This window comes from Carettochelys insculpta, chromosome 2, assembly GCF_033958435.1.
Source record: "Carettochelys insculpta isolate YL-2023 chromosome 2, ASM3395843v1, whole genome shotgun sequence".
Taxonomy (NCBI): domain Eukaryota; kingdom Metazoa; phylum Chordata; order Testudines; family Carettochelyidae; genus Carettochelys; species Carettochelys insculpta.
This window is the reverse complement of record NC_134138.1, coordinates 223,964,360-223,986,484: the sequence shown is the minus strand read 5'-3', so window position 1 is coordinate 223,986,484 and position 22,125 is coordinate 223,964,360. Positions and strand designations below refer to the sequence as shown.

General features: G+C 43.4%; 1 protein-coding gene and 1 long non-coding RNA gene across 3 annotated transcripts in view; one reads left to right on the top strand and one right to left on the bottom strand.

Annotated features, from left to right (window-relative positions):
• Positions 1 to 6,299, bottom strand: part of MEOX2 (mesenchyme homeobox 2) — a 72,056-nt gene extending 65,757 nt beyond the window's left edge. Inside the window, exon 1 of the mRNA XM_074984667.1 lies at positions 4,964 to 6,299. Within this exon, the coding sequence (XP_074840768.1) occupies positions 4,964 to 5,471 (508 nt within the window). The 5' untranslated portion in view covers positions 5,472 to 6,299. The remainder of the gene's footprint in view (positions 1 to 4,963) is intronic.
• Positions 5,693 to 22,125, top strand: part of LOC142007966 (uncharacterized) — a 39,978-nt gene continuing 23,545 nt past the window's right edge. For both annotated transcript variants that reach the window (XR_012644053.1, XR_012644054.1), the window contains exons 1-4: positions 5,693 to 5,733; positions 7,234 to 7,270; positions 13,112 to 13,164; positions 20,960 to 21,143. This is a non-coding gene — a long non-coding RNA (uncharacterized LOC142007966). The remainder of the gene's footprint in view (positions 5,734 to 7,233; positions 7,271 to 13,111; positions 13,165 to 20,959; positions 21,144 to 22,125) is intronic.

Genomic DNA, 22,125 nt, shown 5'->3' with positions numbered 1-22,125 from the left:
AGATGTTTGTCCCAATACTACAAACATGCACAGCAATTATCATTTGATTGGGATCAGTCCCACTGATTTCCTTTAATAAATCAACAACATAATATTATGGAACAAAGATGCCGGCCTGTGGAGTACTCTTCCTCCCAAAAATCTCTTTACATTAATGACTCACTGGTGAACTTTTAGCTTTGCTCACTTGACCAAACTGAGGCATATTGTTATCTATTGCCAATAACCATAACATTAAATACAATTTTAGGTAATGTCATTGATGTCCAGTCTATTGCCATTGTTGAAATCTGTGTTTCAGTTACGCAATTTACATTCTTTTTATTTACAATTTATTGGGAAGTTGGGTGAAAAGTATGTATTGTCAGGATTTTTAAATGGAATTTTCAAAGGTTACATTTTTGTAAAATTTCCATTTCTTTATGTATATATTCACACTTCCTGTGTCTTTGCTCTTCATGTATATGTTTCTCTCTCTCTCTCTGTATCTAGGATAGATCCTAATATTGCACTACTTATGTAATTTTCGGTGACTTTCCTGTAAGACTGGGCAGTGGAACAACTCAAAAAGTTAAGCACATGCTTAATGTTTTTCTGGATTGAGGCCTTCATGTCTCTGGTCTTTTTGGGCCAGGGTAAGGCATACATGTTTGTAGGTATAAGATTCATTGATTGCATCTAAACAGATAGCAATTCAAATTAGATGGTATGACTATATGCTATTTTTCATACATAATTTGCTGCAAAGAGATGTGACAAAAAAAATTAAACCTGTCATTTTTCTGCGAACAAGGAATTTTAGATGTATGAATTAAATAAAATACATTGAGCGTTTATGAAAAATAAATTTCTGTTTTGTTAATTATACTTGCTAGGAGCAAAATGAACATACTGCCGTGAATTTTGTACAATGAAACAATCTGCTAAGTAATGCAATATGCAACACCAATCTCCAATAGGCATCAGCTGTATTGTGTTTCTCTTTAAAAAAGCATGATCATTCAATTTGACTTCAACACATTTGGCGCATGCCCCTCTGATTTGTATAACCTACATATTTTGACATTTTCCCTTCATGATAAGTGATGTTTTGATATTACATCCCAAACATAATTAACAAATTAACTCTTTCCAGAGAAAGTTTTCAGCCAATAGCGCGTATTTTCCTTGTTTCCATTTCAGCCACGCTGAAAAGTATAGACATATTGATGAATCAGTTACAGAGTCCTTTTGACTATGCGGGTGCAGCTCATTTTTCTTACTGAAATGTTTTAAAGAGCAATCAGAAGTCATTGAAACCAATGAATTCACACTATTTACAGTCATTTATCAAAATGACTTGCTTTGAAGTGAGCATTTTAGATAGCACATATATAATATTTAGGTTTTAAAAGTGGTTTCTTTGAAGGCACATCGATAGACTACATTTGTATGATGGCATTTTATGTTCATTTAAAAATATAAATGGACATATAGGTATAGTTCCATACATCAACCTCTCTGTATATTTCTGCATTCTATATACAGTCTTTGTGTGGCAGGTGCAAACAGATTTTTCATACTTAATAGGATTTTTAAATGGCATTGGGCTGCAATACACAGTAGCATTTCTTCATGTATTCACGTTTCATATACGTAATCTAGCCAATTAGATATCCCAATCCATTTAGATTGTTGAATATCTAATAGTTACACTGTAAAGTTTTCCCCTGACTTGTAGAAGCTTTTCTGATTTTTTCCATTGAAATTCAGAATTCCTAATATACTCTAAAAGTTAATTGTTTTTACATGAAACAAGCTACTATTGTCATTTTACATTTATTACTTATTTTATATTCTCTCTAAACAAAACCCGTTATTTTATAATGGTGAAATTAAATGGCTTCAGAAGTCACAGGCAATTTATGAGAGGGGAAAAAATACAAATTATACCTCATGAAAGAACTCATACCATATAAAGCCAAAACACATTTTAGGAATATTTTTCTCATTCACTGTATATGGCTGTCATCCATCTCGCTAAAATATCTTGGCCGTTCGTGCATTTAAGAGAGCTAATTTTGTTTTCAGCATACATCATAATGTTGTGTCATCTTGTTTTTATTACCGTTGTTGACACCAGGTACATTTATTTGAACGAAATGAACGCACAATGTTCAAAGGTTCATGCATATTCCCCTTCGTGTTGCTTTACAGTCCCACATTTGGGCCCAGGCAGGTTGAGCAGTATGCTGACCTGCTGCATCCAGGAAGCGATGACTAAGTGGTATTTCCCACTCATTATAGTAAATCAAAAATCTTTTATACAGAGTTGACAGTTTCTCCATGTTTATGCAGCAGTTTATGCAACATTATCTTCAGAAGTTACTTCCCAGAATGTTCAATTCCAGTGCGGAATCAAAAAAAAACCAAAGCAAAAAGCAGTCATTCTATCTAAATAATTTCTAAAGCACATTCTACCTTGGTTTCCACACAAGGAAAAAAATATGACAAAGTATCCAAAAAAGTTATTCCCTCTCTATGTATGACCAGGAGTCTGAGACTTGAAACAGTAATTGTTGATGGACCAATAAACTAGTAACGGTAAAGATAAATATGCAAAAGCTTATGTCTTCACTGTGAAATTTTCAGGATAATTTTATAAGGGTGAATAAAAATACCATGTTTGGAAATAAAAATAACACCTGTAGCTAACATTGACTTTGGCTGGTTTCTTTAGAACTGTCAGAACTCAACTTCATGAGTTGACATTTCTGATGTCAACAATTTATAGTAACGGAAGTCAAATGCTACAAAATTGGGGTAGCCCCAAAACTAATGTAGTTCAAAAACCTGGGACATATTTGGAATTTAGGAACGTACCCAAAACATTCTGTTGTCTCAACTGTTCACTAGAGACATGGAAATATATCTCAAAATATGCACTTTGTGCTTAATTAGATACTGCTGATGCTGTACCTGCATGGCCTCTTTGTTTACTTTTCTGTTATTTGCTTTACTAATTAATTGTAAACATTTACTAAGTAAGTTGATATTTGGGGAAGATGGCTAAAAAGGTCTCCAAATGATTTGTATTAAGTAAAAAAGTCAGTTTGAAACACACACGGCAATTTGATTCAGAAAACTAAAAGAATGATCCATCACATGCATTCCTTGTTAAATAAGGAACTGCAATTGCCACCAGTAACTGCATCAGTGCACTGACTGACCTGAACAATGAGATTTGCTGCCATAAATTACACTGACATCAACTATTTAGCACAGAAGTCCCAAGGAAAACAAAAGGATGGGGCGGTAAAATATCGTGCACCAGAAGCAATATGCTTCTAAAGTAATGAAAAAAAAAAAAAAAAAAAAACTTTTTGCATCATTTTCTAAAGAGACTTGTTAGACCAGCATTCAGAATACATGAAAATAGTTCATAATATTTTTGGGTGGAAAAGTTGCGTACTATGGTTTGGGGTGGTATTCAGACATTGTCTTACAAAGTTAACTCCAGACGATATTCACAGAGAGGTGCTACATGACTGCTTTTTTGTTTTGCCCAGCTTATATTGTTATATCAGCATGACCATGACTCAATCCAATGCCTAATACAGTCAGTGGAAAGATTCCAGTGACTTCCACAGAGTCCCACCTAATGCCATCAAAATGCAATAAATGAAAGAAACATCACCTTTCCTTATTACTGTGAGCACAGATATGCTTTTTTCTAAGTTTCTATATTTGTAAATGAGTGACAAGTTTATTGATCTCCCACACAACCCAGCACAAAATTGCTTTTCTTCAAAAACTCAGTAAAAAGAAATCTAGTATTTCTCATACATCACATGATCAGTGATGCAAGTTTGCTTAAACACAATAATAGCATAATTACCAATAAAACATGAAGTGTCCATGAATGACAGATTTTTATATTTCGGCCTATAACTTTTTTCAGCCTATATAGCAAAAGTAAGTAAAATCTTACAAAACTATCCTGATCTATTGCAAAATAATTCTTAGTGTACTCAACATGGAGAACCGCAAAGAAGAAAACATAATGTAGCTGCAAACAGCAATTTAAAAATGAGCAAACTTTCTATCACTTTTAAAAACCTGATTAATGACATTTCAGATGAATGAATGTCATTGCTCTAACTGCGAACATTCATAAATATCTGGAAAATCCTTTCATATTTTTTTCTTCACTGGCAGAAAACAGCTTTTTTGGTATGGCTGCACTTACATTTTCAATATTTTCAATGCTTGCCTATTTGACTACTGACTGCATGTATCTAAGTATGTAACAACTTACATGTACAATGGAAATGAAACCAAATGCAACTACTGTATTGCCCAGTGTTCCTTGTCTTCTGGCAGTACAGGATTTTTGACAGTTTCCCTCTCTATTTGGAACAGGGTACCCACATCTGTTGAACTGTGGCACATGCAACTCAAAGTATAATAAAACATCACCTTTGGCTATGGCCTGCAAATATGCCTAGCCTGAGTCACTTTCCTAAAAAGCAAAACCAGTGGCTCAAAAGTCTTCCTCGGAGCCCAGGGAAACGAAATGAAACGTTGGAAACCTGCGAGTCACCGCGTGGGGATTTACCAGTTGCAGTGCATGGCCCGCAGTGTATATGTGCTGTATATTACCCCACCCTCTCCCCCGCAGCACACGCTGAGCATGCAGGCGCAGAATTCCAGGTGGAAGGCCGTTCCCCAGAGTTGTGCCGGAGCTCAGAAGGGAGCTGAGCCGGCTCGGGCGGGGAGCGGGGGTGGGAAAGCGCTGGCTCGCGGCTCCGCAGCCGGAGGGGCGGGAGGAGCCCCAACCCCAGGCGCTGAGCACAGATCAAACCGAGAAACGTTTCCCCTCCCGGCCGCGGCTCGCCATTGAGCCCACGGGCCAGCACGTGCTCCCTCTCGGCTGGAGCCCGGGGGTCCCCCCAGCCGAGACCAGCCCCGGGGGAGCCTTTACCTGAGCTGTCGCTTTTCCTTTTGCCGGCTCTCTTCTCCGTTTCCACGGGGGACAGCGCCTGCCTGCCATAGTCCCCTGGAGCACAGGCGGCCCCCGTCGGGGTGCTGGCGCCCAGGCTGGAGGAGTTGGAGCACAGGCCTGGGGGGCTACTGCCCAGCTCCGGGGGCCCTCCCGAGTCGGGCTGCAGGCAGAGGCTGTGCCTGGCCGCGGCCGGGGGAGAAGCCATCTGGGGAATGTGCCAGTTCGTCTGCAGCGCCTGGTGCTGCTGCGGCTGCTGGTGGTGATGGTGATGGTGGTGGTGGTGGTGGCCTCGGTGGTGCTGGCTGGCAAACATGCCCTCCTCGCTGGGGTATCCCGCTATGATGCACGAGGAGGAGGAGGTGGCCAGCTCGGGGTACGACATGTGGTCGGAGCGTCCGTGCAGGGCGAGAGAGGACTGGGAGAAGGGGTGCAAGCCCTGCGCCGGGGCATGCGGGCTGCGCAGGCAGCCGAAGAGCGTGTGATCCATGGCATGCGCGGCTCGGGCTGCGGGCGGGAGACTTAGGCAGGGTCCAGCTCCGCCACCCTCTGTCAACTCGCAGCTCGGGGCGGGCTCTCGCCGGGCCGGCACGGGCGCAGATAATCCAGGTCCGGAGCCCCAGGGGCCGGGCTGCGCGGCATGAAACACACAGAGACGCGCGCGCGCAGGCACACGCCCAAACGCGCGCCCGACGAGGGTTCTCGGCGCTGCTCGGGTGGCACGAAGTGGGAGAGGTTGGAGCCCGGAGAAGGTGGTCCCAGGGAGCGGCGCGGAGGGGGGACCGGCGGGGCGAGGTTATAAATACAGGAGTGTGTAATGTGAGCCGGGGGCCGGCTCAGCCGCGGGCGGACTCTCTCCAAAACTCCGGCGCGGTCCCCGAGCCGAGCCCTGCGCCGCAGCCCTGGCGGCCGCCCCGCGGGGCAGCTCATCCCGGCCTGCCCCAGAGCCGAGTCCCCCGGGGGCGGGGGGGCGCAGGGCCAGGCCGCAGCTGTGGGCTGGCGAGGCTCAAGCGACCCTCTGGGGCCCAGCACACGCCCCCGCCCCGCACTGGGATCCCGCCGCACACTTGCAAACGGGGAGGGGCTGGGGGGGGCGTGTTGGGGAACAGACGGTCCCAACCCGGGTCCCCACCCTCATCAGTTGCGCTTGGCAGCCAGGTTGGCCCGGCTTGAAATTGTGCGCTCCCCGCACGCCGAGCGCGGGCTGTCTCTGCCTTGAGGAGCGGGCTACGGGGCCAGGCAGGCCACGCACAGCAGCGGGGGATCGTCCTTGCCCGGACTAAAGCCGCCTGGGGGGCGGGGAGGGGTGTTGGGGGACAAAGGGGCTGGGCCCGGGGCGCAGGAGGAGGCAGCTTCAATTCCAGCCCTCACCTGCTGCCCCAGGTGTCCTGACCACAGACGCCTCCCTGGTCTTCCTCCGGCCGGGCCTCTCCTCACACTCCCAGCCAGGAACCAAGCTCGGGGCCCAAAGCGCCGGGTCAGCGCTGGCAACCCGCCAGATCGCTGCAAACAAGCGCCCGCTTCTCGCCCCTTCGAGTCGCTCAGGCTAGTCAATTACAGCGCCCGCGCGCTCGGCTCACGCGGCGCATCCTCAGCCGCCAGGCTGGGATCTTAAACCATCCACCGCCCTGAGCACAGGTACTCCTGCCCGGGCGCTTGGGCGCACGGAGGGCGGGAAGTGAGGGCGTTTGGCTGAAAGCGAAGCGGCCAGTCGTTGATAAGCGGCAGAACCAGGTCCATGAAAGACACCAGCTCCCCGCTTTCCGCCCGTTCAAGCCAGTATCTCAGCCCGCTTTCTGGCCGCTGCAGCTGGGAGTTAGCTTTGTCTTACTTGGTTGTTGTTTTCATTGTCTCAGGTGTCTGGAACATTTTAAATATGCCTTTGAAATGGCTCAGGGAATTAAGGGTGACAGCGAACATGACAGGCGGTTGGTTTCAATTAAAGCGTTATTGATCAACAATCAAGTGAATCGTAACTGTTTTCCCTTTCCTCGGCCCCCCTTCCCTCCCCTTGACCCCTAAATTTCGAGACCGTTTGGTTCCCGTAATTTAGGTCTCAATTCTGAGGTCCACGAGTGAAAGATAAAAATGAATGTCGATTGCTATTGGAAAAAATCAGGACTGGAATGAGATTTGCAAGACCTAGTTTCTTCAACGGAAATTGGGCCCTATTTTGGGGGAAATTAGTTTTGCAGACTTTCTCAAAAAAATCTAAAACTTTTGTTCACCAGCTGCTCCACTTTTCCCTGCAGTTTCCGAGTGAGCTGGAACCTGCAGCAGTCTGTAACGGTAAGATTTCTTCCCCTCCCCCTTTGCTGAGAGCTAACGTTTTAAAAAGTTGTTCTTGAGCCTGTAACAATGCTGTTCGAAACGTGTGGTGTCCAGAACCTGAGTTCTGCTGTGCCTCTACGAAACTTGGGTTTTATTTCAGGGGGAAGGAAATATACAGTTACCAGTGATGAAACATTTGTGCTCTTCGTTGTGCTTATCGTTTCAATATGTGTTCTAATATTAAAAGACGAGTACAAAGAAAATGTTGCCTATTATTTGTTTTGGTAGCACCTGGGGAAGTGAAAACAGACACGCGGTCCATTAGGAATATCCCCGGGTAGGAAACAATAACTGAGATATGTACACAGTGTGTAGCGGATTGGGTTCTAAAGGGTTTCGCGAGGTAGATCAAATAAAGTTAGGTAGAACAGTCACTTTGTGGGGGGAAGCAGGGGAGCGAACTCCGCAGAGTCAGTTTAGGTTTTATACACTAAAATAGTTTGCCCTGAAATAAACAGCTGAGGCTAAATGAGTTTTTGTTTCGAGTAACGTGAAAATAGCGAGCCAGCACAGTCCCCTTTCATCTCTACTAGGCGCAACTTCCCTTTATGTGCCCAGCGATTGGACTGAGCTCTCTTCCACAGGGTCAGATGTTAACACGTCCTGAAGTTTCTTACCAACCTGTTCCTGTCAATCAGTCTCTGGAAATGTGGAACGGGGAGTCTTGAAGGGAAAAAATAGAAATGCAGCGAGGGAGAGCGACACAGTTTGAGCCATAAAATATCTAAGCAGTTGAAAAGAGGTTAGCAAAATTATTGTTCCAGATCAAATGCTAGATGAAAAATGGGTTTTTAATTCTAGAGGTTTGAGGAACACTGGTACAATTTCTTTGCAACACAAAGCAAACGAAGCACAATAGGAGGGATGGGGGGGAAAAAAGAAGATTAAATTTCCAAAGGAAACAGAAGCCAGAGCCAAATCACATTTTTTGGGGGGGTGGGGGGGTAGGGAGGAAGAGAAGGATCCAAAAGGTGAAAAGATGAGGGGAAATAACTGAAACCTCTCTTTGCTGTCCTACAATTACTTATGTGCTATTTCAGAATCAATTATAATTATTGGTGACTGAACTTGACTTGGTTCTGCCTTGCCTAATAAACACATAGTTCTAAAATAAAGCATTATATTTTTTGCAAGCTCTTATTGGAAGTAAACCATATATAAATATCAAATAGTCTGAGGCCATTATGCTTCACTTTTAAACAATAAAAACAAATGCAAATAATACACTTTAAAACAAATTAGTAAGTTACAATATTAATTGGAATTTGTCAAGAAATAGGACTTACCCAACAAATAAATAATATATACATTTATCATACAGTCACTTTCATAGTTTTCAAGCTTCAGTTAATTAAGAAATATTTTTAAATCAACCACATTCTAATACAAAATTTTTCATTGAAGTAAGTCTTCAAAGAAAAACGTGCATGGTGATAGAATTTCTACATTACTGGTTGGATTCATGTTGTACCTTTCTATCATATGTAGTTAATATATAGGTCTGAAAAAATAATGAATTAAGTCAGTGCCACCTAATTTGGCCAAAGGAAAACAAATAAAATCTTTTAGATATATGGAAACTGCAAACCAAAAAGCTCATAAAACAGCTTGATCCAAGACTGTTTTAATGTCATTTATGCTCTTCTAAGTAGCCCAATGCTTGCATCTGTGGTTTTTTGCTGTAGCTTGATTTGTTGTAAAATAATTAAAGAGATTGAATGAAAAATGATCCAGATAAGTGAATGTAAAATTTCTTTTGCAGCAACTTCTGACCTGCAGTTCAGTCTCTCATATCAGAGGTTATATCCAGGATCTCCCAGAATTTTTATGCTACAGTGATACTTTTTCTAATGATGGTAACTCTGCTGTTAGTTGAGAAGGTATCACATTTGTGTGGGCTACTGCCTATTCATATTTATGTATTACAGTAAAATCAGATAGATGAAAACATTTTAGGGACAGATCCTCACTTGGTGTAACTCACCCTGGTGTCATTAAAGTCAGTGGAGCTATGACAATTTATACAAGCTGTGGATCTAAGCCTTACTGTCTAAATGTGAAGCTTAATGATTCTTTCGCTTTATTTTAGCAGTAGATTTTATTGCACACAAAAGTTATCCAAGTGAAATAACTTTTTATTGTGCTGTATAAGTTTAATTATCAATGTGGTTTCTTTTTTTTTTTCACAGCAGCTTGGTCAAGGTAGGCACAGCTATTTTAACTTTAGAGCTCATACGTATTCACAACAGATGTTAATTTTCAGGGTTTTTTTTTCTGCCCAACTCCCACAGAAGTAACATTTGTTTGTCTATATTGATCCCTGTCTGGCAACAAAGAGCAACAGATACAACACATGAAGTGATGTTGCTATTGATTGATATATAAAGCTCCTTTGTTGCCTATATCTGCATCTTTGACCATAAAATGAATAAGTTGTTGACTGGAGAACCACTGAATACCTGTGTAGAATTAAAAAGGGGTAAAAGATCGTATTTCACATTTATAAATCTAGAATGCAATTTAAAATTTTCATTGTATCTAAATGTCAAGGCAATTGTTTGGTAAGAAAATGCCATCTCTATAAACCCCAGTGCACAACCTGAACATTGTATTTTTGGGACATATAAATGGGATGTATTACCATTAATATTTTCATATACTATAGTGCAATATTTATCAGACAAATATGGGGTGAGGGGAAGCAGACACTCTGTACAATTTAAAATATGTCCAAAGCCATGGAGTGAGGATCTGCTCCATCTGCCTTATAAGTCTGAATTTTGTTCGAATTTTCACAGTCTCCAATCATTACAATTTTTAAGCTATGTCAGTACTTTAGCACAGCTTTATGTAAAATGCTTAAGGCCGTTCACTGAAAGTGTTTTACAAGTTTGTATTCAATTATTAAAGAGTATTACCAGGAAAATCCATTCAGTAAAGCCAAATACCTAATTTTTAATTTAAATTGCCTATTTTTTAAAAAAAATATTCTTGATATATGAGGCTTTATAGCTTCATTTTGAAGTCTGTAATTCCTTTGGCATTTAAACAGTCATCTTTTGCCAGGCATACTTAAAACTAGTTCTTCTAAAAACATGGATGGGGAGTTTTTTATTTTATAAGGGAACAATTTATTGGTGCCAAGCCTTATTGTCTTGTACAATATCCTCCTATATCCAGATCTATATCATATCATATCCAGATCTATATCATTGTATTGCAATTTACTACTTGATTTGCTGTTTAGCATTTTCTCAGGGCTGTATATTTTGAACTGAAAAATTGCTATAAAATATATATTGCACATTTTGGTTTTAATAATACTATACAGCACTTTTTAATATTTATATATATATTCAATATACATTACAGGCAAGTGAACATTCATGAAAACAATATTCATGAGGTAGCTGCATCTTTTGACAGTCTATACTCACTAAATGCTTTTGCTGAAGCGATATTACTGATGACTTCAAAGTATCTAATTTTGCATACTGTGCAGGTTTTTATTTTTCTGCTTAGGTCTTGGATCTCAGTTTTTACAGCTTTTGAAAAAGCTTTTTATTAGAGTGTTCATTTAAAAATATTGAATCATGGTGGCTAACTCAATGTATTTTGAATATATTGCGTATGAAGCAGTATTTCTGTTTTAATTGCTTTGTGCAATTAGTGTATATTTTGCATCATGAGAGCTCATTCAACAAAAATCTAAATTACAGATGGCTGTTCAGATAAAATCTTTGTATGTCAAATAGTATTACATGAGATTCCTCTTTTTACTGGACAAAATTTGCCATTTACCTAGGCTATGTATATAAATGTAATCACAGAGGAAGATTAGCAGTACCTAATTTTTAATGCTGCTGTTTTTCAGCTGATTTTTCCGGGTGTTGTGGAATCCAATGACAGAGGGCACATTTCATAATTTGTCCCTCTCAATGAGGGGAAGTTAGCAGAGCAGTGTGTGAATGACTTAATGCCATTGATCTGGTACATCATCACTAGGCTAACGATGAATACTATAGCCTTCACTTTGTTTTCCTGCTCATATTCACAGCTAATTGCAGGAATTTGAGAAAGGAGAAATATAGATCAAGAATAACAAGAAAATACCTGACTTTTACCAGCTATTGTTTACATTGTGAACTCCTCACACACTATTATCACAAGATCCACAGGGCTCTTTTATTATTTGTATCACTGTGACATCTAAGAGCTTTAGTCATGTACCAGTACCCAGCTGTATAAGCAAGGACAAAGATTGTCTTTCTCCATAACAGGTTAGGCTCTGTTCCTGCAATCCTCCCTGCCTGGGCAGATCCCCAAGGCCTCAAGGAGGCCCATTTATGTTCACTGGGGGTTTTACTAAATGCAATCAACTGTGGGATTAAAACCTAGAATGATAATCACTACCTGGAATAAAGTCCTAACGACTATGTGTGTTTTTACACATACCTGCTCATGTATTCCAAATGCCAGTGTCTCTGTGTTAACTGCAGTCATTGGATGAGGGAAATGCAGTATGAAGGAAAGATTGGTTCAGCCGTATAGCATAGACATTCACTTTTGAAGATGTGGCTTGTGCTCAAGTGTATGTAAGATTCATATTGCCTTTAGCACAAATTACTAATAACCTCATCAACTTGTGAACCAACAACACAAGACTCATTATACCACATTGCATTTCTTTAATTTTATTTTTAGATACTCTGGTGGTTTGATAAGGTAAAAAGTAGAGCCGGATGCTATATCCCTAAGAAATTCATGGTAGAACTTTGGGGTTTTTTACTACAACTTCTTGTGTGAGTTACAAAAAAGAGATCAACTGCAAATGCCAGAATACTAAATCACCTCTGCATTTTGTACACTCTGATTCAGCAAAGTTCTTCAAGCCTATGAGGTGTCCCACTGAAACCAAAGAGACTGCTACTGTGCTTAAGACAGACCAATGTTTCCCAATTTTATTTAGCCATGGAACCCTTTTTAAACTCCAATGAATTTTGCAGAACCTCATTCCCAGACTCTTCCCCTCTCGGTCTCCAAACCTGCTCCCCATCTCCAAGCTTTACCCGCTTCAGCCCTCAGCCCCCAAATCTACCCCCTATCCCTAAGCTTTACCCCCATCCCCATGTTTCACCCCGCTCAGCCCCAAACTCACCCCACCATCCCCAGGATTAACTGCTGTCAGCCACAAACCAGCCCCCGGGACTAACCCATCCATGGCACCAGCTGGGGAGCCTATGCTGCGTGGCCAAGTGTGACCAGTGGAAGGAAGGCTGGCATGGAGGTGTTCTGCTGGTGGGGGTAAACTGAGCACTGGTCACCAGAGGGGTGTGGCCACTCAGGTAGTGGGAAAGTCAGAGGCTTTCTGAGGCTCCCTGCCCTGCCACCGCTGAAATAATGGAACTAAATTCAGTTGATTTAACGTCCGGATCCCTCCTGCTGCCCTGCCGGTCGTTAAACCAATTAAATTCAATGCCACTGTTTGAGGAGCGGCAGGGCAGGCAGCCACAGAGGAGTCAGCCATTGTAATGGAATTTTCTTGTGGAACCTTTATTTTCACTTCACGGAACACCATTTGGGAAACACTGAGATAGATTATGCTTTTGTGTCTTGACTTTATGCCTAATATTGTTCATCCTTTGGATCCTACAAAAATATATCTTTTATGTTATTTTCACAGGGTTCCTAAATAGACAAGGTTTCAATCAAAACTTTGAGTATATAGTTATGCATATAGTATACAAACACCTGAAATGGACGCTCATGATATTTGTGTCACTTCTTTTGCTTTAATAGGCAATGCACTTGGACATCCTCAAAGGGAACATCTACAGGTGTGACTGATTTATGTAAGCAACTTGGTTCAGGGACTGCTTATTACTAGCTATATATACACTGCCTAACCTCATGGCATAATGACCCTGTTTGGGGCCTAAAGGGACAACTGCAATACAAATAATAAATGCATTTGAGACCCAAATTTACCTGAAATATATGTAGAATCATATCAGAGTAATTGGAGAATATTTCAATACAAGCTAGTAAAATACAGCAAACTAAACATATTTCCATCCGTCTAACTGTTTCAAACACCATGTGCAAAAGAGCCCAACAAAAAGGAATTAATTCATAACATATGCAACTCTTATTTGTGCTAAATTGGTTTATGCCCCTAAATCTAGATTGCAACATCTGGTGGCACATAACATGCCTCTGATGAAAGGAAAAGGCTTGAGACCCACCAGCATTTTGGCTATGTTATACTGAACATTGTGTCATTTGCTTCGTGGCACCAAATACTTCTTAAGTAATACAGAACACAATGGTGACATAAATTGCGCAGAGGACATTCGGGATTTCCCCACCACCAAACTTGTTACAGGTAGTAGGAACTGGCTGAGATATGGTGGTAAATGATTATTTACAGCAAAATCTTGTTTATCCAATCTCTTAATTTGAAAGAATGAATTTGAATTAAAATATCCAATAGCAGGCTAACTCACCATGCACCCAATTATACAAATTCTCATGTGTGCAAATAAAGTTTGCTTTCAGATAAAATTTGTGCTATACATTTGCTCCTTGGGCTAAGTTCCTTGGATCCTACATTATTCTAGAATTACTTATTCTTAAAATGTTACTACATCTCCACCACCAGCTTACCATCTATGATGAAGAAAATGTAAAATGATTCAGCCCCCAAACATCATCTATTATAAAATGTCTTAAGCTTGACCCTGCAAAGTGCTGAGCCCTTTCTGCTCACATTCACTTCCCCGGAGACCCAAAGACTTTTACACGATCAGCCCCATAGGTAAAGTGTGATAAAAATAAAAAGAAATACATAATTACTATTTCAGGGTGATTTGAAGACACATGTAAACTGCATTTTAACATGAAAATGACAATAAAAAGGCCAGCAGCTTAGCTGCTTTAATTAACATATTAAAGGAGTGAGGCTGAATTTCCTGCACACTCCAAAAGCTCAGCGAGTCCTTGTTGCTAAAATCAGATTTTTGAACATGGCAAAAATTTGCAGGATCAGAATTCTAATTTTGGAATTTTCTTTAAATTTACCTTTATAAATCAACCCAATTCTATGAGCCTATAGAGCAAAGCATGGTATAATGTATGTGCACACTCGCACACACACGCACACACACACAGAGAAATGTTCAGAATTGCAAAAAATATGCCAGCATCTCACTCTCCTCAGAACCTATTGGATGATTAAAACAAACAATATTGCGTCTATTCTCTTCTTAACAAAAATGAGAGTTGTTACATAGGCACATGGCAAATGAAGACAACCCCCTGAAATTAAAACAACTGCTTCCCATACCTAAATAAATAATATATTTTCAGAATAAACACGATATGCAGATTACCAGGGGAAAAGCAACTCTCACGCTGCGAAGCATTTTCCAAAGTATCTAATGTAACCTACGCTGTAGTGCAAAACACTGAGCTGTATAAGATAACAGATCAAAGATAAGGTGTAACAGGCTTCAAAGATTCCAAGCTGTAAGAGAGAAAAGTTAACAACTTTGACATGTTAATCTACTAAATGTGTAGGTTAGCACCCATTTTCAGAGGTTTCTATCTAGCCTTCACTTTTGTATGTCGAGTTCTTCATTGTGTATGATACACTGCAGCTATGGTAACAAGATTCTTTTTTAAAAATATACCTCGATGATGAGACTATTTGGCTCTAAAAATAAGTCATACATCTCCTTTCTGATATGTCAGGCCTGGCATGGATCCAGAGGTGTGTGCAATAAATTTACCCTGTACAATCTGTTGTCAACCAAACCTTTCCAAAATAGGTCCCATAAATATGGACATGCATTGTTTTGTTTGTTTTATATTTTTTAAAAAGTTTCCTTTATTGGTATTCATAATACTCTGTACCAACCGTAAGGAAATAGCCTTATTACATTAAACTCAGGGATATGCTTTCACAGTCATTTATTGTGTAAAGCCAGTAAACATTTCCTGGCAAACAATTTGGAGTCCATAAATTCCACATGAACACTACTTCCGTAGCTAGATGCAATGCATCGTACACAAGGGTATTAGTTCAGTCTCTCTCATCCAGAACGGGTGGATTAGAATTGAAAAGTCCTCATCCCCCTTTACAGCACCACATCTCTTGAAAGTCTATCCTCACTTAGAGCAATATGCTGCTCTCAGATCTGTTTGGTGGATCACAACTAAAATTCTGCTCTCCCTGGCTCTTTAATCCAGTAGCATTTCTGAAGTGTCTATCGAGACGGCCTGGTGTGCCAATATCCTTTTGGTACCAAAGGGAGTTCCACCCACATATAGAAAGAAGAATAGAATATCAGTGACAAGGCAAAGCAGACTGGAAGGGAAAATTTTACTCTTAGGTTAAGGGTGGGGAAAGAAGGAAGGAAAGGGTAAAATTTCAACTTTAGAGGAACTAACTCTATTCATGATTCCCAGATTTCCTATATAACTAGTTAACCATAGTTATTAAACCAGCTCAGCAGCAACATCTTCAAAGGTATCGAGTCTGTTAGTATTTCCAGTAATTTTTCTCTATTTCTCTTGTTTAGGTGTTTATAGAATGAGGGATTATTAAGGGAACAGTTGACCCATAAAGATGATTGGAGGGTTGAATTTACTCTCTAGTTGTTGCAGTGTGTGTGTATTGATGTATATTGGGGGGAAAAGTTGCAAATTAAATTAAAAAATTATATCAGCTATTTGAGTCTGAAGAATTCCCATCAAATGGCACATTAAGCTAAAACTCAAATAGCTTGCGTGGAAAGATTAGTATATTGTATAGTCAGCTAATCATATCCTTGTTACTTGCAGTATAAATATTATATTATTCATTGCAGAGCAGCATTTCCCAGACTTTGATTGAAAACAAAGGTTTAGCAAAAACTCTGGATTGTTGCCAGTGTTTCAAAAAGTGACTTAAAAGGGTTCGGTTGCCATTAGCTTCACCTTTTTTCAGGCATTTGGGTTTTTCCTTGTTTGTTTCCACCTTTGCTCCAAGAAAGCTTTCTCCTAGAAAATAACTTCCAGTGCACATTCTTTAATTTTTTTCTGGGTGGATACTGCAGCTTTGGTGTTATTTATCAAAATATTTTTTTTCGGAAACACTACATCTTTTCTTGGCATGCACGAGAGGGGAGAGGCTCAAAAAACAGAAGGGTTTTATTCTCCTGATACTAAAATCTTACTTTTTCCTTTCTGCTTTTAGAAATCTGTCTCATCTTTTGTATCAGACATGGCTACTACAAACGTGCACTAGCTTTGTTCTCTGCTATCCATACCTTCTTTCCATAAGTGAACAAAAGTTCCTTTTTTAGGTTGATCAGTAGACAATCAGCAAGGTTTCTAGTAACAAGCAACTATGTCCACCTTTCAGGGCCAGATGATCAAGGCACGTAGGTTTTAACAATGTGTCTGATTTTTCTCTCCAAATTCTCCATTGTCAAATTGCTCAGGCACACCCATCACAGGAGTTCTTCATCTCCTATACATAGAGATGCCACTCCACGTCCTCAATCTGCACTGCTCTTTTGTCTGTCAGCCAGAGAACCTGGCCAAGAGTCTTTCTATTTTATTTTCAAGAGAGAGATTTTGCCGTCTGAGATTTGTTCTACTTAATGAATAGCGATAGCGGCCGAGAGCCAGAAAAGGATTTATGCACATTTTTAACTTACTTTCTTCAGTCCTTTGTTGGCTCTGGGCCCCCGTCAGCTATCCTGCAGTTTGCTAATGAGAAAAGAAAGAACAAAGATTACACCCAAATTATTCAACACAGATCTAATATGTTCCATTCAGTGTCTCAAGAATTGGTGAGAGAATGTTTTACCACCCATGGCTCTGACTTAGGTGCTGTAATGCTAACTTTAGGAAATTACTGCAATAGTATTGGAATCCATAAAGCCTGCATCAGGCAGGTAGGTTCCCCATACAATTAGGTGCTTGAGAACAGACTCCACAAGAAACAGGATGCTAGGTGGCTGTTTGCCTGTGCTAACCAATGGCAGATAACAAGAGGAATGTTCCCCACCCCTCTTATGGAGTTAGGCATCTGTTTCCTAGAGTCTGGCTGCTTAGTCATTGAAGCTGGTTCTTGCAATAATGGGTTGTGTGATTTCTTTACCTCACCTAATATAAAATGAGGAGCTGGCGGTAGGGCTTACCTTAGAATGGCTAATCCCAGTGGCTAAAGCACTTAGCTGGATATAGGAAAACCTGGGATCTATTCTCCCCTCTCCCTGATGGGAAAAGAGGATTTGGATAGAGGGTTTCTGTCTCTCTCGACAGTGCCCTAACTACTGGTCTATAGGATATTCTGATACAGGGATCCCTTAGTCTCTCCTGCTTATGCTGTTTCACTCCATATAACTATTTGATTATATCAATGAGCGAGAGAGATTGTATAGTGTGAAGGGCCAGGGTCCACACCTGGGAGGTGAGAGACTGGTGTTGAACTCCTTTGTCTCCATCATACAGTCTCCTATATCACAGACAACACAGGCTGTCAGCACCACCTTGTACCTGTATGCTAATCTCCATTCCAAAATGAAACCAAAGTATTCTGAGCTACTGAAGACTGACATGCCATAGGCACAGAATAGGAGGAACTGAGGTGCACCAGTGCCCAAGGTTCTGCAATGGCAGGAAACTGATTAAGTGAAATATACTCAGATAAGCCTGGCAAGTTACTCAAACCCACGCCCTACAGAGGCAAGTAAAAAACCTCTCGGGCACTGCCAATCTGGCTAGGGAGAAAACTCCTGCCTGTGTCCATGTAGGGCCATCAGACACTAACTGTGTGGGCAAGAAGCAGCCAGCCAAATGTTTGAGAGAGAAAATACTCAGTACCACTTCAGTGCCATGGCCCATTCTATCTCCAGTGTCCCATCTCCAGCCTTGGCCACCTCCTGATACTTCAGAGGAAGGAGATATTTCCAGACTATGCTGGGTGAAAAATCCCTCCTGATGCCTGGCTGAAAGCCTGAGGTATGAGTTTTAGGACCAGAGGAGGTAGCTCAGCAGTGAGCCCCCAGGGTCTTGAGCCCTGCTCCCGCCTGTCACAGCCAACCCTATTATACAATTGAGCTCTACATTTTTCCAGCTCTCTCCTAAAACTAATTAGGTTGTTAAGTGCCCCCCTCCCATCTCTCTGCCTCCCTTTTGGGAGGCTGGAACTTCACTCTTCTCATGATTAGAAGCCTTCTAATTCCCAGATGAATTTGTACATTGCCAGTTGCTATTCATTTCTTCTTGGGTCAACATTGTCCTGAGTTTAAATAACTCTTCAGCCTGGCTAGTATTCCCTGCCGTAATATATCTATACAGAGCTTTTTTTGTTTAAAAAAAAAAAAAGAGGAGCCAGTATGTGTCGTCACCTCCTGCACTCCATGCCCAGTTCCTGAGGCTGGGGCTGCCAGAGGGGTGGTGGGAGCTCCTGCTCCCAGCCCTACTCTGCTGCAGGGTGTGGAGGATCTGCCTCCCAGCCCCATGGCAGCCTCTTGGCCCCCACGCTGCTGCGGGGCTGGAGAGAGCTCCTGGCCCTGTGGGGCTCAGGGGCTCTGGGTTTTGGGGCTTGGGGAGGGGGGGCTGTGCATCCCAGCCCCGTGGCAGCTTCCCAGCCCCTGCACTGCTAAGGGGCTCCAGCTTCCCGCCCCACTCTGAAAAAAGGTGATGGCATGTCATACCGGCTCGTACCCTCACAAAAAAACATTGCATCTGTGAAGAGGACTCATATCCCCTCACAGCCTTCTTTTTTCTAGGCTAAAAGAAGCCAAGCTCTTCCAGTCTGTTCTCATAAAACAGATCCTTCCTTCTCCTGATTATCCTACAGTGAGGTTGCAGTGGATATGCCCGAAGGCAGAAACTTAGGCACTCTGGGAAGTTTTACCATGGAAATTTAAACACTGAGGCCGCATATACACTAGTGAGATCTTTTGACAAAGCTGGTGCTCTTTCAAAAGATCCTGGGGAGTGTCTACACACGAAGGCTGTTTCTACACATGCCACTTTTTACGAAAATGCCATGCTAATAAATGGCCTGAAAAGTGCTAATGAGGTACAGATGTAAATTTCCGGTGCCTCATTAGCATACCGTCACATGATTTGGAGTCCAGAAGAAGCTCTTCCAGACTCCAAAACAGTGTGTAGAGGCCTGGGGGATCTCCCAGAAGGAGGATTTTCAGGAAGAAGGGGCTTCTGGAAGGAGGATTTCGTTCTGGGAGATCCCCCAGGGGCTGCGCCTCTCCACACTGTTTTGGAGTCTGGAAGAGCTTCTTCCAGACTCCAAATCCTGTGACCGTATGCTAATGAGGCACCAGGGAGTTACATCCACACCTCATTAGCATTTTTCCGGCCATTTGTTAGCATGCCACTTTTTGTAAAAATGTGTTCTTTTGAAAGTAAATCAAAAGAACTCGATGCTTCTTTGGAGGCACCCTTCTATTCCCAGATCAGGAAGAGTCCCTCCTTCTGAAAGAGTCTTTCAGAAGAAAGTGTGTGTAGATGCTCTGGGGGCCCTTTCTTCGAAAGAGGAGTCCACCACAGCGCCACCCAGCTAGAGCACAGAGATGCTCTGTCCAGTGCCCACAGCACTCTATGGTCCCTGCCTCCAGCCGCTTTTAAACTGCAGGGAGCTAGAAACCCCATGGCAGGAAGCTGAGAGCATGGCTGGAGCAGAGACATAAGCTGCCTAGCATCACGCCCTCAGAATAACGCCCTGAGCAGACATTTGCATCAAAATCCCAAAATGGCTGGTGGCCGGCAGCCCCATGGCACCCAGGGAACTCCCCCACAGAACCAGCTGCGGGCTTCCAGGAGCTTGCCTGTGGCTCAAGACGGAGGTCCCCCTCATGGACTGAGCCAGAGCTGTGGGCTCTCCTGGGATGCTGAGACAATGATGACAAGCTGAGAGAGATGATGGGCAAGAGGCAGAATGCCCCCCCGCCCGCTTTTCCCAGCTGGCCTCTAGCTTGGCTGCCTGGGGATGCCCTACCTGGAGCCAGGAGCAGGTACACTCCAAAGTTAATGAACTAAGGCCGGGGTATGGCTGGGCCAGGTTTGTGGCTGGGCATTCAGCAGCAGGACCCTCCACTTGCCCCTTTTACGGGGAGCTCAACAGCCCCCTCCAGGGCAAAGACTCATCCCCCCTAGCACCATCCTCAAAGTCGCAGTGGATGAGCCAGAGTGCTAAGGTGTTAGTGATTGCCACCCCCCTGGTTTCGTGAAGCCAGCCAACATTGAAAAACACATTCCTGGACCTTCTTGAGGGACCCTCTGGTGAGTACCCAGAGCATGTGGAGGTGGCACCCGACTCTGCCACAGGTGTAAGAGGGCCAGCCACATGGCAGCTGGCCCCAGTCCATCACACCATGGAATGCTGCACCTGGCTTATGGGAACAGCTGCAGGTGACACTCAGCACCCACTCCCACAGATAGCACTGTGAGCCACATGCGTTGGGGGGAGGGGTTGCAGACTGCACCTGGCACTTACTCCACCCATGCGGGGACCCCTCGGTGCCCACAATTCCCCAGAGCCTCTGGGCTGTCGGACAGGTGCCAGAAAGGTTGTTGTCACAGGGGCTGTGGTGCAGGACTGACATTCTGTCATTCTGTTCCTTACAGCTGCATTGTCTGATGGAGAGGTGAACTCCTTCTAAACCATGGAGCCAGAGGGCCACCAGTGGTGGTGAAGAGGGGATGGGCACCCCCAAAACTGGTACCCCAGCAGGCCCGTGTCTTGAGGGCCCAGAGACATGCTGTGGATGACACCACTGACTACATGGCCACCATCCACCACCAGACCAAGGTAACAGAGCAGAGCCTGTGGGTGGAGAAGGAGGACCTGGCATGGCAGCGGGAGGCCTGGGCTGAATTCATAGGCAACCTCAGAGACATCACAAGCATCCTGAGGGAGCAAGTGGCCCAGCCTCCCACCACCAACCCTCAATCCCTGCTCACCTGGGATGATTCCACAGGAGGTGCTATAAGCCCTGCAACAGTGGGCAGTGGCCATGCCTGGTGCCCCTACCCACCTGGCTCCCCCAGTACCCCCCAGCCCTTCCTTCTCCTCCTCACCAAGCCCAAGCCTGCTGAACCCCTCCCACAGCCGTATCTCCCCATGATCCCAGCCCTGCTGAGGACCCCGAACCCAGGGTGGGAGGGGAGCCCAAGGCCAATGTGGTTTGCAGCCCTCTGCACCCTCCCTGGAATAATGCCCCCCGTCCCCCTCCAAGTTGAGATGGCCCTCACCCATGACCTATGCCCTCCCATATAGTTTGCAACATTCATTTAAATTGTACACAGGTCTATTACAAAAGTCTGTTTTATACACCATTCCATTTTGTTGAGTAAAACAGTTTTTGGCGCACCACCCCCTGCATCCCTGCTTATTAGGTGGGAGTTGGGGAGGGGTAGGGGGATGGGGTGGGGCTGTAGGTCACGGGACCCTGCATGGAGTGCCCTATGGGTGGTCACTCCCAGAGGGCCTCCCTGATCTGCAACCCATCACAATGGGCCTAGCAGTTCACGGCCATGGCCAGCTGTCCATACACGAGGCTGGTGTCAGCCACCCACTCCTGGAGGAAGGCCTCATGCTTTCTCTCTCCATGAGGTTGTGGAAGGCATAGCATACCCCCTCAACCTGGGGGACTTTGTGCAGCCCAATGTCCAGGCACGTGAGGAGGCACCTGAAATGGCCCTTGAAGCACCCAAAGGCGCATTCCCTCGGTAGTGTGCCTGGTTGAGCCGGCTATTGAACAGCTCCTTGGTGGGGTGTTGGTGGCCATGAG